This window comes from Euprymna scolopes, chromosome 15 (assembly GCF_053919585.1).
Source record: "Euprymna scolopes isolate OS-2025 chromosome 15, ASM5391958v1, whole genome shotgun sequence".
NCBI classification, from domain to species: Eukaryota; Metazoa; Mollusca; class Cephalopoda; order Sepiida; family Sepiolidae; genus Euprymna; species Euprymna scolopes.
The window spans coordinates 102,573,453-102,590,686 of NC_136496.1; the positions used below are offsets into that span (position 1 = coordinate 102,573,453).

Here is a 17,234-nt window from a genome sequence, read left to right on the forward strand (position 1 = left end):
AAAAGGAATTAATTAAAACTATTGTAATACTGGAATTAACTTTTGATGGCCGACCACTTATATACTATTGAAATCTGAGTCGTAAGCCAAACAGAAATCATTTTCTACAAGACAAAATATTTGTTGTTGAGGTATTTTTTAAAATAGTACAATTCCCAGTTTTTAAATCTGCAGCGCGTTCCTTTTTCTTATTCTTGTGAAGAGAGGGAATTATTTTTACGTTGAATAAAGACGAGTACGTTTTTCCATTTCTTGTGGCTGTCAATCACGTGCTTACCATCAATGGAAAACCGATCCTTTCTTATGTCGAATGTACACAATTCTTGTGCGCATTCCGTTTGGAATTGTCGATAGCCAAACACGTGATCCTTCATCCGCGTTAATCTGTTTCGGAAAATCGGAAATGCAAAAACATTAGAGGGTGTGGCACACAAGCGAAAATAAAAAAAATATTTCGCAGAGATTAAACATGCGTTTTTTAAGCTGTGTATGATGAATTCAGTGGAATTGTGAAAATAAGAGGCAAAAGGAATATATATATATATATATATATATATATATACACAGTCATTCACATGCAGTATTGTTTGGCTGCATCACAGCTAATCAATGCGGCTAGACTAGTTTCATTCCTAGCCAGTGATTGAACCTACAAACATTTACTTGATTGTCGGCTGTTCTAATCTTTCTGTGCATGGGATCGGTGCTCGTAAACGATCTCATCAAATGCTCATTTATTTACATTGCTCGACCTGCTTGTTTATTTACAAAAAAAAGAAAAGAAAAAAGCTGCATTGCATTAATGCTAAATATACAGTTGATACAATCATCTGACGAAAGTGCTCTACCGAAGGAGGGGGGGGGGGCTAAAATTACACATATATGTTATGGCTCATAATTAGGCACAATAAAAACAGGACACGTGTATTAATAAAGGATAAACATAAGGTTACAGAATGAAAAGAGTGTTTTGCGTTCCCCCCCCCCGAGCAAGCGAGGTTAACTCCGGAACTAGATCCCTACCTGGGGTCGTTAAGATTTCCGATATATCGACGGTGGTTGAGTCCATTTAGAGGATGGTCCCCTCAAAACAATACACATCACATATTTATATCTTTACAATAATTTATTTTCGACTGTAAAAAAAAAACATTTCTTAAACCCAGAGACACACAAGCATGATTTAACAATTTAGCATGCGCATATCGCTTTCTCTCTCTCCCTCTCTGTCTATATCAAGTTAGCTTATATATATATATATATAAACTTACATAAAAAACACATTTAACCTATGTTTAAAATAGGTCAGAACATTAGATATCTACGCCCTCCGCTAAAATAGCACACACAAAGGAAGGGGTGAACCGGTTTGCCTTTGTCCTGTAAGTGCCTGCTTATTGGCTGATTGGGAAGGATGCGGTAGAAACTAGAAAGCTGATTGGCTAGCTCAAAAAAATCAACAGAATGTGCGTATATAAAAACGCGAGACAATCACAACTCCTCGCATAAGCTTGATGAATCCTAGCGTGGATAAAATGCGGAATATTCTGTGTAGCTTAATTGCCATATATATTTTATAACTTACTACTATATATATATATATATATATATATGGGGGGGTGAAAGCAACCGCTGTATTATAGAATTATCTTCTATATATTCTATAATGAAGCGATCGCTATAGTTATAGAGTATTTATTGCCGATAACTGGCTTATTAACGTAACCACATTATTTCTTAGTAAACATTTCTACTTCGTGGGTATGCTTATGAAACTTGTGTTTTCACCACCAAGAACAAATTAAAACTATAAAAATAATTAATATAGAAAATTATGTATTCAGATAACTGGCAGGTGCGCGCATAAGCGTAAATAAAAGTGTTCTGTGAGTTGACATTTTAAACAAATACGTATTGTGAATTATGGGATATGTACCTTAGGAAACGAAGGTATGGCAGAGATTGACCGGACAACGTCGGTTAACCTGAGCAATTATCATTATTAGAATTTTGGAAAATGGGTATTTACAGCTTGGAATTTTTCATCAGTAAATCAAACATGGATTGAATAAACAAAGTCGATTTATGAATTTTAAAGTAGATTGAAATTTGGTTAAGTAAGCAATGTTTTAGCTTACGTGAACGACACTTTATTTTATCTGCTTTGCTGACGTAATAGTTTGTAAACATAGATTAACTAATAAGTTGGCAAAAAACGTGTTAATTAAAAGACGTATAGGCGACCCTGTTGAAAGAAGAAAGGGGAACGAGTGAAAATGTAGTAAGAGACTCAGCGTGTTAAAGGGAATCCATAAAACGAATAAAACCCATGTAAAATATAACTCAATGTTATGGCATTTTTCGGGGTTTGGACAAATAGGAATGCATGTGCTTCCCTTGGTCTGAGACAAGCAGACATATTGTTATAAGAAAAGTTGTCTATAAAGTTTGTGTCACGTTTGTTAACTAGATGAAGAAGCAGCTGCACACAATGGACATTTAATATACATGCAGGACATACATTTGTTAGATTTAAATAACACTGTGATAGACACCACTAGATCATGGATACTGGTAAGAAATGCATAAACATACACACACATTTATGTATGTATATCTATATCTATTTATCTATCTATCTATATATATATATATATATATTGTATATATATATGTATATATATATATATATATATATATATATATATACCCATACAATAGGCATATTATTATTTTTTTAAAATCTACTATGTAAGGTGTTTTATTCAAAACATGTAATACCCCCTAAACATAATTTGAAACCTAATGCTATACATGGTGTTTACATTCGTCCTAAAGCGGTTATTCTACTATTGTATATACAAGAGATTGTATAGAAGAAGACTATTACTTTGAATTGGGTAGCGTTTAGGAATAGATGCAAATCAGCTCAGCTGGATTTATATTTCCTTGTTTTCAGTCGTCGCAAGCAGGAAGGGACAGCCAGCAATACGATTTGAAATTGCCGTTGTCTTTTTAAATGTTATAATCAAAATTTTCCTAAATTATCAATATTATCATTCGGTGACTTATATATCTGTAAATTTTAATTATTGTAAATCATCAACAAATTTACATCTACATATAATAAAGAATTAACACAGATATCGTCCCCTCTCTAGATGTATATGCATCTACATTCATATATATATATATATATATATACATATATATATACACATATATATACATATATATATGCATATATATACGTACATATATACACACATATATATACATATATATACATATATATATATATATATATATATATATATACAAATATATACATATATATGCACATATATATATACATATATACACATATATATATACATATATACACATATATATACACATATCAGCACATATATACATATATGTGTATATATAAATGAATATACATATATATACATATGCATATATATACATCTATATATAAATACATATATATACATGTACATATATCAAAATATGTATATATCCATATATATACATATAAATATATGAGTATATGTATATATACATATATACATGTATATGCACATATATATATGCAAATATGTCTACATACACACAGATATATATATATATATATATATATATATATATATAAATTTAGGTTTGAGATATTCAAAAGTAGGGACTAATGAATACAATGAAAACAAGAGCAAAATATTTTTATTATTTATTGCAAGGTAAACAATTACATTTGATCGCTACAAACAACCATCTGTTTCAGTCAATGAGACTTCGTCAGGCGACACTGAACTATTTAACGCCATAGAAAAAAGACTGCACTCTTAAAAAACAAAAACTATAAGAGTGGCGAGCTCTCTAAAAAATAAGGATAAAAAATGGAGAAATCATCTTTCAACCTTTTTGAGAAATTGTTCAAAAAGTGCTACAGATGGATTTATATACAATGTAAAAGGTTGAAATGATGAAAGTAATTTTACCGGAAGAGTGTTAGTGGGTGAGGGAGTTTGTTTATAAACTTATTTCCGCACGTCACAAAAACGGTTTGCAAATGTGTTCGATGACATAACAGCTCGCGTTTCAGAAATGGGATAGGGAGAGAGAGAGAGGCGGTTTAATAAAAAAGAAATATAAAGAGAAAAAAAAGAAAAAAAAACGGAATTATCTCTATGATGAAGCGTGAAGCGTTTATAGACACATGTATACATATTCTTAATGAGACATATATCTATATACATATACACGCATACATATACACACATGCATACATATACACATATATATATACACATACATATATACATATATATAAATACATATACACACACACATATATATACACATATACATATGCATATAAATATATATACATACACATATATATACATATACATATAAATATATATATACATATATATATACATATACATATATATACATATACATATATACATATACATATATATACATATATATATACATATGCATATATATGCATATACATATATATACATATGCATATATATACATATGCATATATATACATATGCATATATACATATACACATATATATACATATGCATATATATATACATATACATATACATATATACATATACATATATATACATATAAATATATATACATATACATATATATACATATACATATATACATATACATATATATACATATACATATATATGCATATATACATACATATATGTATGCATATATATATATATATACAGAATCATTCACGAACGGACATTCACATGAACAAACAAAAAGATTAAAATACGATTTCCTTATTTTTATCCTTCTTTTTAGAGAGCTAAGCATTATTATATATATATATATATATATATATATATATATATATATATATATATATATATATATATATATACACTAGACTACGTGTGACCCGTTGGGTTAGTATGGTTTATTAGCTATGGAATTAATGTATTAGAGTGACACTTGTGACGTAAAGAAAATAGTTTTTGTGACATAACAGAAATATTTCTATGGAAGTATATTAAAAATGCAAAAAAAACATATATAGATAGATTTCTATGAGTCATTCTGTTTATAATTGTAATACAGAATAGTTGCAAAACATCCTCGCCCTTCCCATATTAAATAATAATTTCTAAATAATAACGTTTATATTTCAGTGCGGAGGTCAAATTATGCAAAAGTAGCGATTTGTGTTTATTTGTTTACGCTGTTATGGGTTTATGTTTATGCATTCATGCGCAACCGGAAGTCGTAAACTGGATGTTGGGTTACACCACTCGTTACAAGGACATTTGGGTTTTATAAATATATAGATATAGTAAGTGATAGAAAAATATATGGCAATTAAGCTACACACAATATTCCGCGTTTAATCCACGCTAGGATTCGTCAGGCTTATGCGAAACGTTGTGGTTGCCTCACGTTTTTATATACACACATTCTATTTAGTTTTTAGTTAGCCAATCAGATCCCTAGTTTCCACCGCTCCCTTCGTAATCAGCCAATAGGTCGGCACTTACAGGACAAAGGCCCATTAGCTGATTAGGGAGGGAGCGGTTGAAACTAGGAATCTGATTGGGTAATTAAAAAAATGAATACAATGTGCGTATATAAAAACGCGAGGCAACCATAACTCTTCGCATAAGCTTACGAATCCTAACGTGGATGAAACGCGGAATATTCTGTGTAGCTTAATTGCCAGGTGCTAATGCAGAGAGTGATCCGCGCTATTTTTTATATCGTATTTCCACGTTTAATTAAAGTTTTATGATCTATTTTTTTATTCAATTGTAAGGTTAAAGTAAAGAATAGGTATAAAACACCCTCCCCTCCCTATGTTAAGAATGGCTTTTTAAATAATAACGTTATTATTTCAGCACGGATAACTCTTTGCATGAGTATCGATTGCCATATACATTTTTATAACTTACTACCTAGCTCTACATATGTATTGAGCACTATTGAAGTAAATACTTAAAGTTTACGCATAAAATAATGCTTTCGCATATTAATTTATATGATTAAATGAAGTAGTCATATATATATATATATATATATAAATATATATATAAACGACTACTTCATTTAATCACATATATAGATATACGAAGATATAATTTTATGCGTAAATTTCAGTAGTTACTTCACTAGTGGTCAATACATAGGTAGAGCTAGGTAGTAAGTTATGAAAATATATATGACAATTAAGCTGTGCAGAATATTCCGCGTTTTATTCCCGTGAGAATTCGTCAAGCTTATGACGAATTATCACGAGAATGAAATGCGTACCTTAATTGCCATATATATTTTCCTAAATTACAATATATATATATATATATATATGTGTGTGTGTGTGTGTGTGTGTGTGTGTGTGTGTGTGTGTGTGTGTGTGCGTACGTGAGTGCGTACAGGTTGCCTACTCTGTAATTAAAAGCAACATATACTTAATTTTTATATAAATAAAATAAATATAACTTACTTCGATATATTCATGCCAAAAAAGCGAGTTAAACCCGGGGTTTAATACCCTCGTTGGGACAAATCCATTTCAAGGGATTAGGGGAAGGGAGAAAGCAAATAGGAAGTCGGCAACCGCATATCAATTTTAGGATTTTATTTGAATGTTTTAGTTATATATCTAGATACATAGCGAGTGCGAACACTAATGATGTATAACTTCTTCTGTATCCGGTAGTGTTCTTAATGTTTCGACTGACCACGATCTCATATAAATAACCTTTATATTTTGGTGGCTTTGGCCTTGATAAATAATTGACTAATAGTAAAGACTGTTTCAATACTTATTTAGCAAGCGAATGAGAGAGAGAGAGAGAGAAAGAGAGAGAGAGAGAGAGAGAGAGAGAGAGAGAAGCGTATGGAGTCTTAGACGGAGTTCATAGCTCCATCGACGATATCTCAATAAATTTGTCTATTGGCGTTTCTCATAGAGTTTTTGACGCGCGATTGGCAGAAGCGGTTCCGTATTTGACCAAAAAAAGATTATTAATTGGGATGCGAAAAAAATCTAAACATAAAAATCGAATAAAATATAGATTGTTTTTCTACAGAAATCGATCGTTTTTTTTCTTGCGGATTTCGTCGTTTTCTTTAAGGTGTTTTGATTGATGGATCTTTGTTTAAATATGGAATAACCCGTTAATAAAAAAGAGAAAACATAGCGACGTGAATATTTAATGCTTATAAAAAAAAGTACGAAACTAAGAAGCAGTAATATAAACACGATAAAATAAAGCAATAATAAAACAAACGTATTTCATTTTAATCACGGGTTTCCGGATTATCAGTATATGTTTGGCTTCTGTTCAATCTTGACAGACTACGGCTACGCAATGGTGCGTGCGCGTAAAATATTTGAGGCAAGAGTTACGCAATCACCAAATACATTTATTCTGAGTGGATATTTTTAAATATACGTGGAAAGTAGAGGTTCAGAACGATTAGAAACAATGCCAAACTATGCGAAAAGCACATACAGCGCCTAGAATTCTCAAAATAGTCACCCATCTGGTACTAGGCAGGTTCATTGTTGCTTAACTTCAGTGATCTGACGAGAACCTACGACGATTATAAGTAAAGAATAGTTAACACTAGAGAACTCGTAAAACCCTCCCCAAACAACGACATATAAGTTACATAAAACGCATTATAATGAAATTCTTTATCGTAGCCGATATCTCTACTATTAATTCGTTTGTAATTTTACTGTTTCGAAAACTTTTCATGCGTTAAAACTATTAGGCAGAAAATTCTACTTCAATGCGTTTTAGATACGTTATATATCATTGTTCCTGTTAGTTTACGGATTCGCCATTGTTAACTATTCTGTGCCATTTACTACAGTTAATGTATATATTTTATTATTTCATAATTTATCAAGTGTAACGAAATATTAGTCGTCGTTGACGTCTGATGGCCATTCTGTGCAACTCCTGACTAATATAAAGGAGGATATTGATTAGCTATAATTGGAGTAATAGTTGGAAGTTGACTTTCAAATGCTATCGAAATCTTAATGAATACACCTGCCAGATACACTCTTGTTAGAGTGTCTTCTGAGATATCTCTGAGAGTTATGTACCTAACTCATACTCAAAGGAAATGAATATTTATTATTTAAATAAATAAATACTGCATTCAAAAGCTCTATGTATTCAGGTAAGCCAGTATGTAAAAAACCCAAGGGAAATGAACGCTTCCAGCTAAGCAAGGTGTAACACCGGTTAGGCTCCCTCTGATATTCTTGAGCGGTGATAAGTGTAACTTCACAGCTATAGTGAAGGCTATGCATTTAAGAAAGTGTCGGCTCTGTTGAAAAAGCAAATTGGATACAGGACAGGTCAGGATCAGAGTTTAGTATCTGTTCTAATGCTAAACTCAAGTTTATAAATTTTTCCTTATACAATGATGGGGGGGGAACTATTTCAATACTAAGGCAATTTTACATTTTTATAATTCCAGAGTGCCGTTTTTTTTTGGGGGGGGGCTGGTTTCCACCCACATAAAAACGACCTTTTGTTACATTTTGCTTTAGTCAGGAAATAAATACATAGAGGCAAACCACTGTCCCCTTAGGGCTTAGGGTAATCTTCTAGTAATGGTGTCATAAACAAAACATCCGCTTCCGATTTTTCATGCGCCAACGCAAAAGTAGTAAAGCTAAAAAAAAACTGTGATTGGACTACTGATTTTGGTGCACAATCTGTCTTAAGCACAATAAAAGTAAATATTGCAACAGGAATCGTCATTCTTTTTCATGTGTAAAAGAATCGGTCGAGAGTCGTCAGCCATGTCTACGAAGGACATACAGTAATGTAGTGCGTATCTGAATATTACACTTTAATAATTGACAATAGATATTTTACTTCAGCCGTAAATGATCCGAAATAGATTGTTATGCTATAAAATATCGAACGAAGTAATTCAATCAAACAAGGTAGTAGAGGCGCCGGTTGAATATTAGAAAGTCATTTCAAATTAAAGCGTCGCGCACGGATGAAGAAAGAACATAAAGATTAAAAAAAAATGAATTGTAAAGAAAATAAAAATCATGATACAGCAAATACATGATGATGATGATGATGATGATGCTGATGAAGGAAATGAATGAGATGATGAAGTCTTCCCCTGCTGTTATTTCCGATCATTTGAAACCATAGTAGCAAAGTCTAGTCTCCCTTCCATCAAGGAAATGGGGTATATATATATATATATATATATATATATATATATATATATATATATATATATATGTTTTGGCTTTTATTCTAGCTGATGGTGCCCAAGTCACACACACACACACACACACACACATACACTCGCACATATAATGAATACAATGAGGAATAAAGAGGTCGTAGCAGAAAAAGAAATAAAAATGCAAAACAAAAGAACAGATAACTAAATAAGTAAAAGACGAAGAACAATACGAATCAAATAAAGAAGTATAAAATCAGCAAAACGTAACCCAATACTTTCGAGGAAAAATTTATCATTATTTCTTGACAGAGAAATATTTGCCAATAAAACAAACTATTGTTTAGATTGAAAGGAATTGTTATTTGGCCACTCCGCTCGCCATCTTCTCTTGATTTGATTCCCTCTCAGGCAGCGGCTGTTAAGACTGATTTCTGTCGAAAAGGTCGGATGCGCAGAAATGTTTGATTTGCGTCGGAACGCGTCGATATTTATGACCGATGCCTTTCAAGTATCCAAGTCTTCCACCCACTCTACGCCCCAACATCGCTTTCATTTCACGTTCGTCCAATGCACGGACAAGCCTAAATGCCATGATTCATTGCATATCACATAAATTATAATTTCCGTAGAGAAAGAAAAGAAAGCAGCACAAAGCAAAAAAAACTTTCTTGATTAAAGGTTAAACCAAATATTATTTTAATATACTTAGCACTGACAAATAATTGACGGCTTTTTAAACAACGTATCTCTGTCATGTTTCTCTCAGTCTCTTTGTCTGTCCTTTCTGCTTTTCTCGGAAACTACTGTGTCGATCTTGTTGAAATTTTGTATGAGCCTGTATACGGTGCATCAAACTAAATATTATGGTATGCGTTCGATGTTAATAGGACGTAATGGAGATTAATATTTAATATAAAATTTAACCATAGTCAATCATCAATTTAGCAGACAGCACTAAGTCAACAAGATAAAAGCTTTACGCGTTTTTTGACGGGTGAAGAAATCGAGTGTTTTATTTAATTTTTACATAATGGGAATGAATTATGATGAATACAAGATTTTTCTAAGTGTTTTAATTATTCAACCTATTTAGCTATTAAATTCGCAACGTTTCTTTTGGGGAAAAAGCTATACCTCTGGAGGCTGAGGCGCAGGCGGCACTCAAAATTACCTATTGCTAATTACTTAGGACTTCTATTCAATCATGTCTGACGAAACATGAACATGCTGTCTCGTGGGTTAAATAAAGGGTTCCGTTCTCAATTCGGTGCAGAATCCTGAGTTCGACAAAATACGTCTAAAGTATTTCAGAGGTTACATCGACCGATACGTTATACGAATTATACTTAAAGTAAGAAAAATAGTTAAAAGTCCAAATACTAAGAATAATCAATCCTCATCTAAAAGATTAAGAGTCTGGACGTTGGCCTTGAATCGTGGGAACTTGTTTCAAAGGATGTTAAAACATTATTTTTTTTACTTTAATGCATTTCGTCGACTTATTGAAATGTTCTATTTTGTTGCATTACAACTGCTTAAAATGGGTTGATAATGTAATTTTTATCTATTGCGGACCCTCATCTTTTTCTTAGTAGTTTCACGACTTTTCGGCCAACTATTCCTCTGGCCTTCGTCAGGGGGCATCCATGACGGATAGGAACTCTGAATCTCCTCACTGCATTCACTGCAATTACTGCCTTCCGTAATTGTTGTCATCTCACCACGTTTGGGCCAAGTAAGCCCCTGGCCGGCTTTGGGTAGGATTGAAACCGCTACCTTCAGACAATTCTCACCTGGAACCGTAGAGATTAAACGTCTCTATCAACTGCATCACGTGCCCCGAAGAGGTGATCAAGGTTGAATTTATTATCTGGTCTTCCATAGTCGGGTCCGTACCGAATGGTATATATTATTTTAATTGGAATTCATTGAGGAATAGTTGGCCGAAATGTCGTGAAATAACAAAGAAAAAGATGAGGATAATAGTCCGCAATAAATAAAAATTAATAAATTATACTCATCTCAATGAATTCCAATTAAAATAATATAAAGATAAACTAGTTTATATATTTTATATTTTCTGAATATATGATAAAGTAAAAAAAAATGTAAAACTCAGAGACAATTCGAAATACATTGAATGAATAACAAAACTCTACTATTATATAAAAATAACTTCGTGTACTTGTGTTTGTGTGAGTTCGTTCCCTATCGACACGAAAACGGCTGGGCCAATTTTTAGGAAATTTCACACGAAGGTACTTCATGTGACTCGTAGTGTTCTTTAATAGGTTTTGTATCAGAATCTCTTTTATAAGTATCGAGAATCGAGAATCGAAATAATACAATAAAGGAAGAAACATCCGATTCGACCAAACACCTTACACAGCCTAAACCAAAAGTGCTTTTAAGAAGCTTTATTACAACACAAGCCGAAAGGCCCCGGCATATAAAATCAACAGTATGTTCTTTGATATGACTGAGGCGCGTCCGAAATGAATGTTTCTGTTCAGAGCACTATTGCACCATGATAATTGATTTTTTCATAAACTTAAATCCAAACTATTATCACCGCACAAGCAGTAGGGCCAGGCATATGAAATCAACAGTTGGTTATTTGATATCATAAGGAATGTTTCGTTTTAGAGCACAGTGCAATTAGGACTACAATGTATTGTGGACTAAATCGCTACATGGAACCATTTGAAGTTTTCTCTTGAGGCACCACGATGGGTTCCAAACTAGAGCTGGCAATCAATTGATTTGAACGAAAAATGGTCGATTTCCCCGAATTCGATGATAATAAGAACAGGGGAATATAAAAAAAAAAAATTGGGTCATCATTCAATGCCAGGAAACGTCAGATCTCTTTGGTAGTATCGAAAAAAAATGTACCACCAAGATACAATTCAAAATTAGACTGAATTAATAAAAAATAATGAAAATGATTTGCATTTTATCTGAGATACAAAATTTAGTATAGGGAATATTTACGAATAATGCCTTTAGTATGACAGCCCATCGAGTAACTGTGGCATTGTTGTAACAGAGATTATTTGTTACTTGTAGAGTTTAATAAAGAAAAAAAAAGTTATATTGTACGTATCCGTTTTGGACTGAAGATCTGCGAAAAAAAATCACTTAATTTGATGGAGTAGTTTTTTTTTTTTTTTTTACAGTGGAAAACACTTTTTTATGACAGAACGTTGAAGGTAGCCATCTTTGAATTTTTTTAACACGCCTACTGTTTAATTTATATGCCTCGCCTTACTGAATACAGCATAATCACGTTGGCACACTGGTTCCCGCCAGATAACCGAAGTTAAGCAACGATAAGCCTTGTCAGTACCAGATGGGTGACATTTTGAGAAGGCAAAGCGCTTTATGTACCGCGCAGAATCGGAGAAATTTCCAGGTTGGTATCTGGGGGCGCGTTTAACTCACTGGAGTATATCCACCCCTGGATAAGACGGTAAGCAACGCGAAAATTACCGTCTTTACTTGTCTTCCCGAGATTACCATGGTTCTACAATTTGGAGAGTCGTGGTCGTCGACGCTGGTAAAGCAGCAGGGTCGCTAATGATTACTGCTTGTGCGGTGATAATCGCTTGAATTCAAATTGAAAATGAAAAAGCCAAGTATTATGATTCAATTGTGCTCTAAAGAGAAACATTTTTTTACTTGGGTTCATCATTACTCAAGGTGCGAAGGCAGCTCGAGGATAAGGGTTAGTGAATGTAAGGAGGTTGTGAAGTAATCGTTAATGGTGTGAATTGAGTTGAATTTGATTATTTATGAGAACGACTAAACAGGAACTTGTTTGCATTAGATTTGAAGGCTACCATGTTGTATTCAACGGCGAAGTATGCTAGCGGAACAGTATTCTAAAAGCGGGCAGTTCTGGGAAAGAAGCTTTGTTAAATAGTGGAGAAAATCATACATTGTGGCTGTAACTAGTCGAGTAAATTTATTCCGACGCGCCCCTGACATATTAAAGAACATGCAGCTAATTTTATCTGCCAGGCTTTTCGGCTTATTTTATAATAACACTTCTCAAATGCACTTGTAATATTAGGGTGTGTAAGATGTTGATTACAATTAATAAATTGATCTTGGCCTTCGGGACAAGATCAAAGTGTAGTATCTGTCCTTCGGATGCTGCAAGCTATGACTAGCTAGGACTAGCTATGACTAGCAAAGACCAGATGTGGGGGCAACCCCACATGCCTGACCTTTAACCAGCTCCCATTTCCCACCTCTCAGGAGCTGGTCCCCTTTTTCCCTTCCCCCTCCCTTCACTCCTCACATTAAAAATCGGCCTTGTGCCTAATTTGCTCGGTGGGGGAGCAAATAAATACCATCTGTTCTTCGGATGCTGCACTTCTATTTCTTGTTCTCTTTCGGTGGAGGAGAAATCCTTCACGACTGAGACAATTTTTATTTTTGTACCTTTTCTCCACGTTAAAAAACGACCCTGGTGTCTAACTCTGTCCCGTGGGGAGGCATAGTAAATAGGTACAATTAATAATTTTCATCTCCATCCAGAATTCTTCTTTTAGAAATTGTTCATTTTTCTCCCTATTAAACACTGAAATTGTGTCTAACTCAGCCCTTGTGGGGAGGCAAGTAAGTATATAAGTTTTTTTTTTAATTTAGAAAACAGTTTTAATCACATTTCTCACATGGGTCATTCGTTCATCGTTAAAAAAAACGATTTAAATTTTACATTTTCTGATTAAGAATTCACGTTGCGAAAAAGCACTCAGAAAAATACGGGGAAAGGAGTAGTAAATCGCCATGTTTTTCAGCAAGCAGAAAATGCCGTTTATTTTTATCGTTCCGTTTGTATTTGAAATGATTACTTTGCATTATAACGATAACAACGTCCGCCTTGTATTTTTCTTCAGTGATTTTCTTAAGAAAAATGTTTGAACGAATCGGTAATGGCTTTTCACTTCAAGAGAAAACTCACATTAAGTTCTTTCTATCTAGCATTCAGTCGCATTAATGGGGACATGCTTGTTAAATACGAGCACTGTGGCCTACTTTACGCAACTCACGCTATCAATAACCCTCAAAGTAAAACATTTTAACTTTAAATTAATACAGTGCAATGTCAGATTTAACAATTTGAATCTCAAATTAAAAGGAACCAACTGAAAATTAAACGAATTCAGCTGCAAATTAATAAAGCCCACCTTCAAATTAAATTACTTTAAATAAAAAAAACACTGAAGTACAAATTTATCACATTAATAAAGATCAAATATATATATATATACTAGCAAAAGCACCCGTCGTTGATTGGGTTCAAAAACAGTCCACATAAAATGGACTCTGGTTTATGAAAGTATGATAGGTTATGAAAAGGAAGGGTTGTAAATTTGGGTTGAATTTGGGGGTATCAAAACCAAAGCAAAATATGATGAAAGTAAAAATAAAATAGATAAACCCCATAATTTATTATACCATACCTGTTCACACTGAAACACTTATCACAATATTCTGTGGATCTATATTAAAAAAACCTTGTTAAACTTTGTGACATATTTCCATTCTATGGAGATCAGGTGCGAACGAACACCCCATAATTTTATTATACCATATTTCTTCAGACTGAAACATAATTATCAAAGTATACTTACGCAGATAGATATGAAAAGTCTTTATTAACGTTTTTGCCTATTTCCATTCTATGGATGCCAGGCGCGAACGCAGACCCCACAATTTTATTATACCATCCCTATTTAAGTTAAAACATACTTATCAAAGTAGTATTATGTATATCTATATATAAATATACATATATAAACTAACAAAAAAAATGTCTGCCTTGAACCACTAACCTAGTTTTAAAACATATCCTTTGTTCGATAAAATGCATGCCAATTGGCTGATAGGAAGGGGCGCGGTGGATACTAGAAAGCTGATTGGCTAACTAAATCCTCAATAGAAGAGGACCATATAAAAAAGATAAACAACCACAGAATTCGCGCATAAGCCTGAGGAGTCCTAGAGTGGATGAAACGCCGAATATTCAGTGTAGCTTAATCGCCATATATATTTTATAAATTACTAACTAGCTCTATCTACGTATTGAGCACTTTTGAAGTAAATACTTAAAGTTTACGCATAAATCTATACTTTCGTATATTAATTTTATGTGAGTAAATGAAGTGGTTATATATATATATATATATATATATATATATATATATATATATATATATATGGGTATGTGTGTGTGTGTCTGTATCAATATATATATATATAGGTATTAAAAATAATTATAGTAATAATTATATATATATATACATATATATATATATATATATATATATATATATATATATATATATATATACGTCCAAGTACGTCCAAGGATGGAATACTGTTGCAATATCTGGGCAGGAGCTGCTAAAAACAGCCTATCCTGCCTTGACAGAGTACAAAATAGACTTCGTGGCTTAGTAGGGGATGCCCTTTTCTCTACCATGCAACCTCTCTCCCACGGACGTTGCGAGCCTATCCTTGTTTTATCGTTATTTCCATGGCAGGTGCTCGTTTGGACTCCAATCTCTGGTCCCCCCTCGCCAATCTTTCACGAAAAACACCCGTCTAGCTGAATCCACTGTGAAAAATTTCCCCCACTCTATATCTGTGCCTAAATCAAAACGCGGATTCCATGAACAAAGCTACTTTCTTAGAACTGCACGCCTGTGGAACCCTGTTCCGTCTGCCTGCTTCCCTCCGGACTACAACTTGGATGTCTTCAAGTCCAATGTTAACAAATTCCTAATGAACCGCCCCCTTAATTAAACACTCAAATATCCACACTAACGTAATGTACTTGCAATAACCCTTATCCCTGAGTGGCTTCCGGGCCTTGATAAGTGGTGATCACTGTGTTAATATATATATATATATATATATATATATATATATATATATATATATGTATATATATATTTATAGTCAGCCACTTAAATTTGCATGTGCAGATTATAATGTTATAATTGTTAGCTTACTATTGACGTGTGTCTCGACATTTATAAATAAATGTTTAAATTTCAACTATTTCTCGCTGATGAGGTTGGCTGTGTCGTTAGTTTCTAGCTAACGTAATCAGAGCTGGCTTCATGCCTGGGTTCGAATCTTCCGGCCGGCAGTAATCGTGTCACCATCCACTTATGATTCCCGAACCGATGAAACGCTTATTTGTAGGTATTTATATGCGACCCGTATTTCTGCAATCGTCCTTAAATGTCATGTTGCATAATTTGGTTTGTTTTTAACAATTGCAATTTTTTAGTTTTAATTTAAAAGAATAAAAATTACATATTAAAACATTCTGGGACGAATATCCAATCACCTGATATATATACCTATGAATTTATCGGATTAATTTTTTACGTTGTTTTCATTTGATAAATAAAACGGAAATAAATATATTTACCTTTGGCCATTTCTTCACGATATCTTCTCTCAATAAACTGAAATGGAAGAAAAAAAATCATCAATTATAATCAATGTTTTACAAATATGACTTCATGTTTAATTATTCTTCAACACATTGGAAAAAAGATATATAATATAAATAAAACATGATAATAAAACGAATGATTGAAGAATGCGATTTTTTTTTACAAAGGAATCACCACTTATCGAAACGCGAAAGCTATGCGAGGATACTACTTAATGAATTGTAAGGTGATAGTTAATGATGTATAATTGGTAGAATTTGAATTATTTAAAGGAGCTGTTCAACAAGAATTTGTTTATATTAGAATTGAAGGCTACCCTATTGTAATCGACCAGAATTCAGGCCAATTGAATAGTGTTCCACGCGCGGGTGGTTCCAGGAAAAAAAACTGTGTTTATGGAATCTGCGTTTAGAATTTATCACCGATAGAGAGTGGAGAAATTAGTAAATAGTTGTTGTATCTTGTTGAGTGTTTTTTTTAAAGGAAAATTTGGA

General features: G+C 33.0%; 1 protein-coding gene across 1 annotated transcript in view; it reads right to left on the reverse strand.

Annotated features, from left to right (window-relative positions):
• LOC145294048 (uncharacterized) overlaps positions 1–17,234 on the reverse strand; it is a 732,984-nt gene that overhangs the window by 277,588 nt on the left and 438,162 nt on the right. Inside the window, exon 2 of the mRNA XM_080141036.1 lies at positions 16,713–16,749. Coding sequence (XP_079997162.1) covers positions 16,713–16,749 — 37 coding nt within the window. The remainder of the gene's footprint in view (positions 1–16,712; positions 16,750–17,234) is intronic.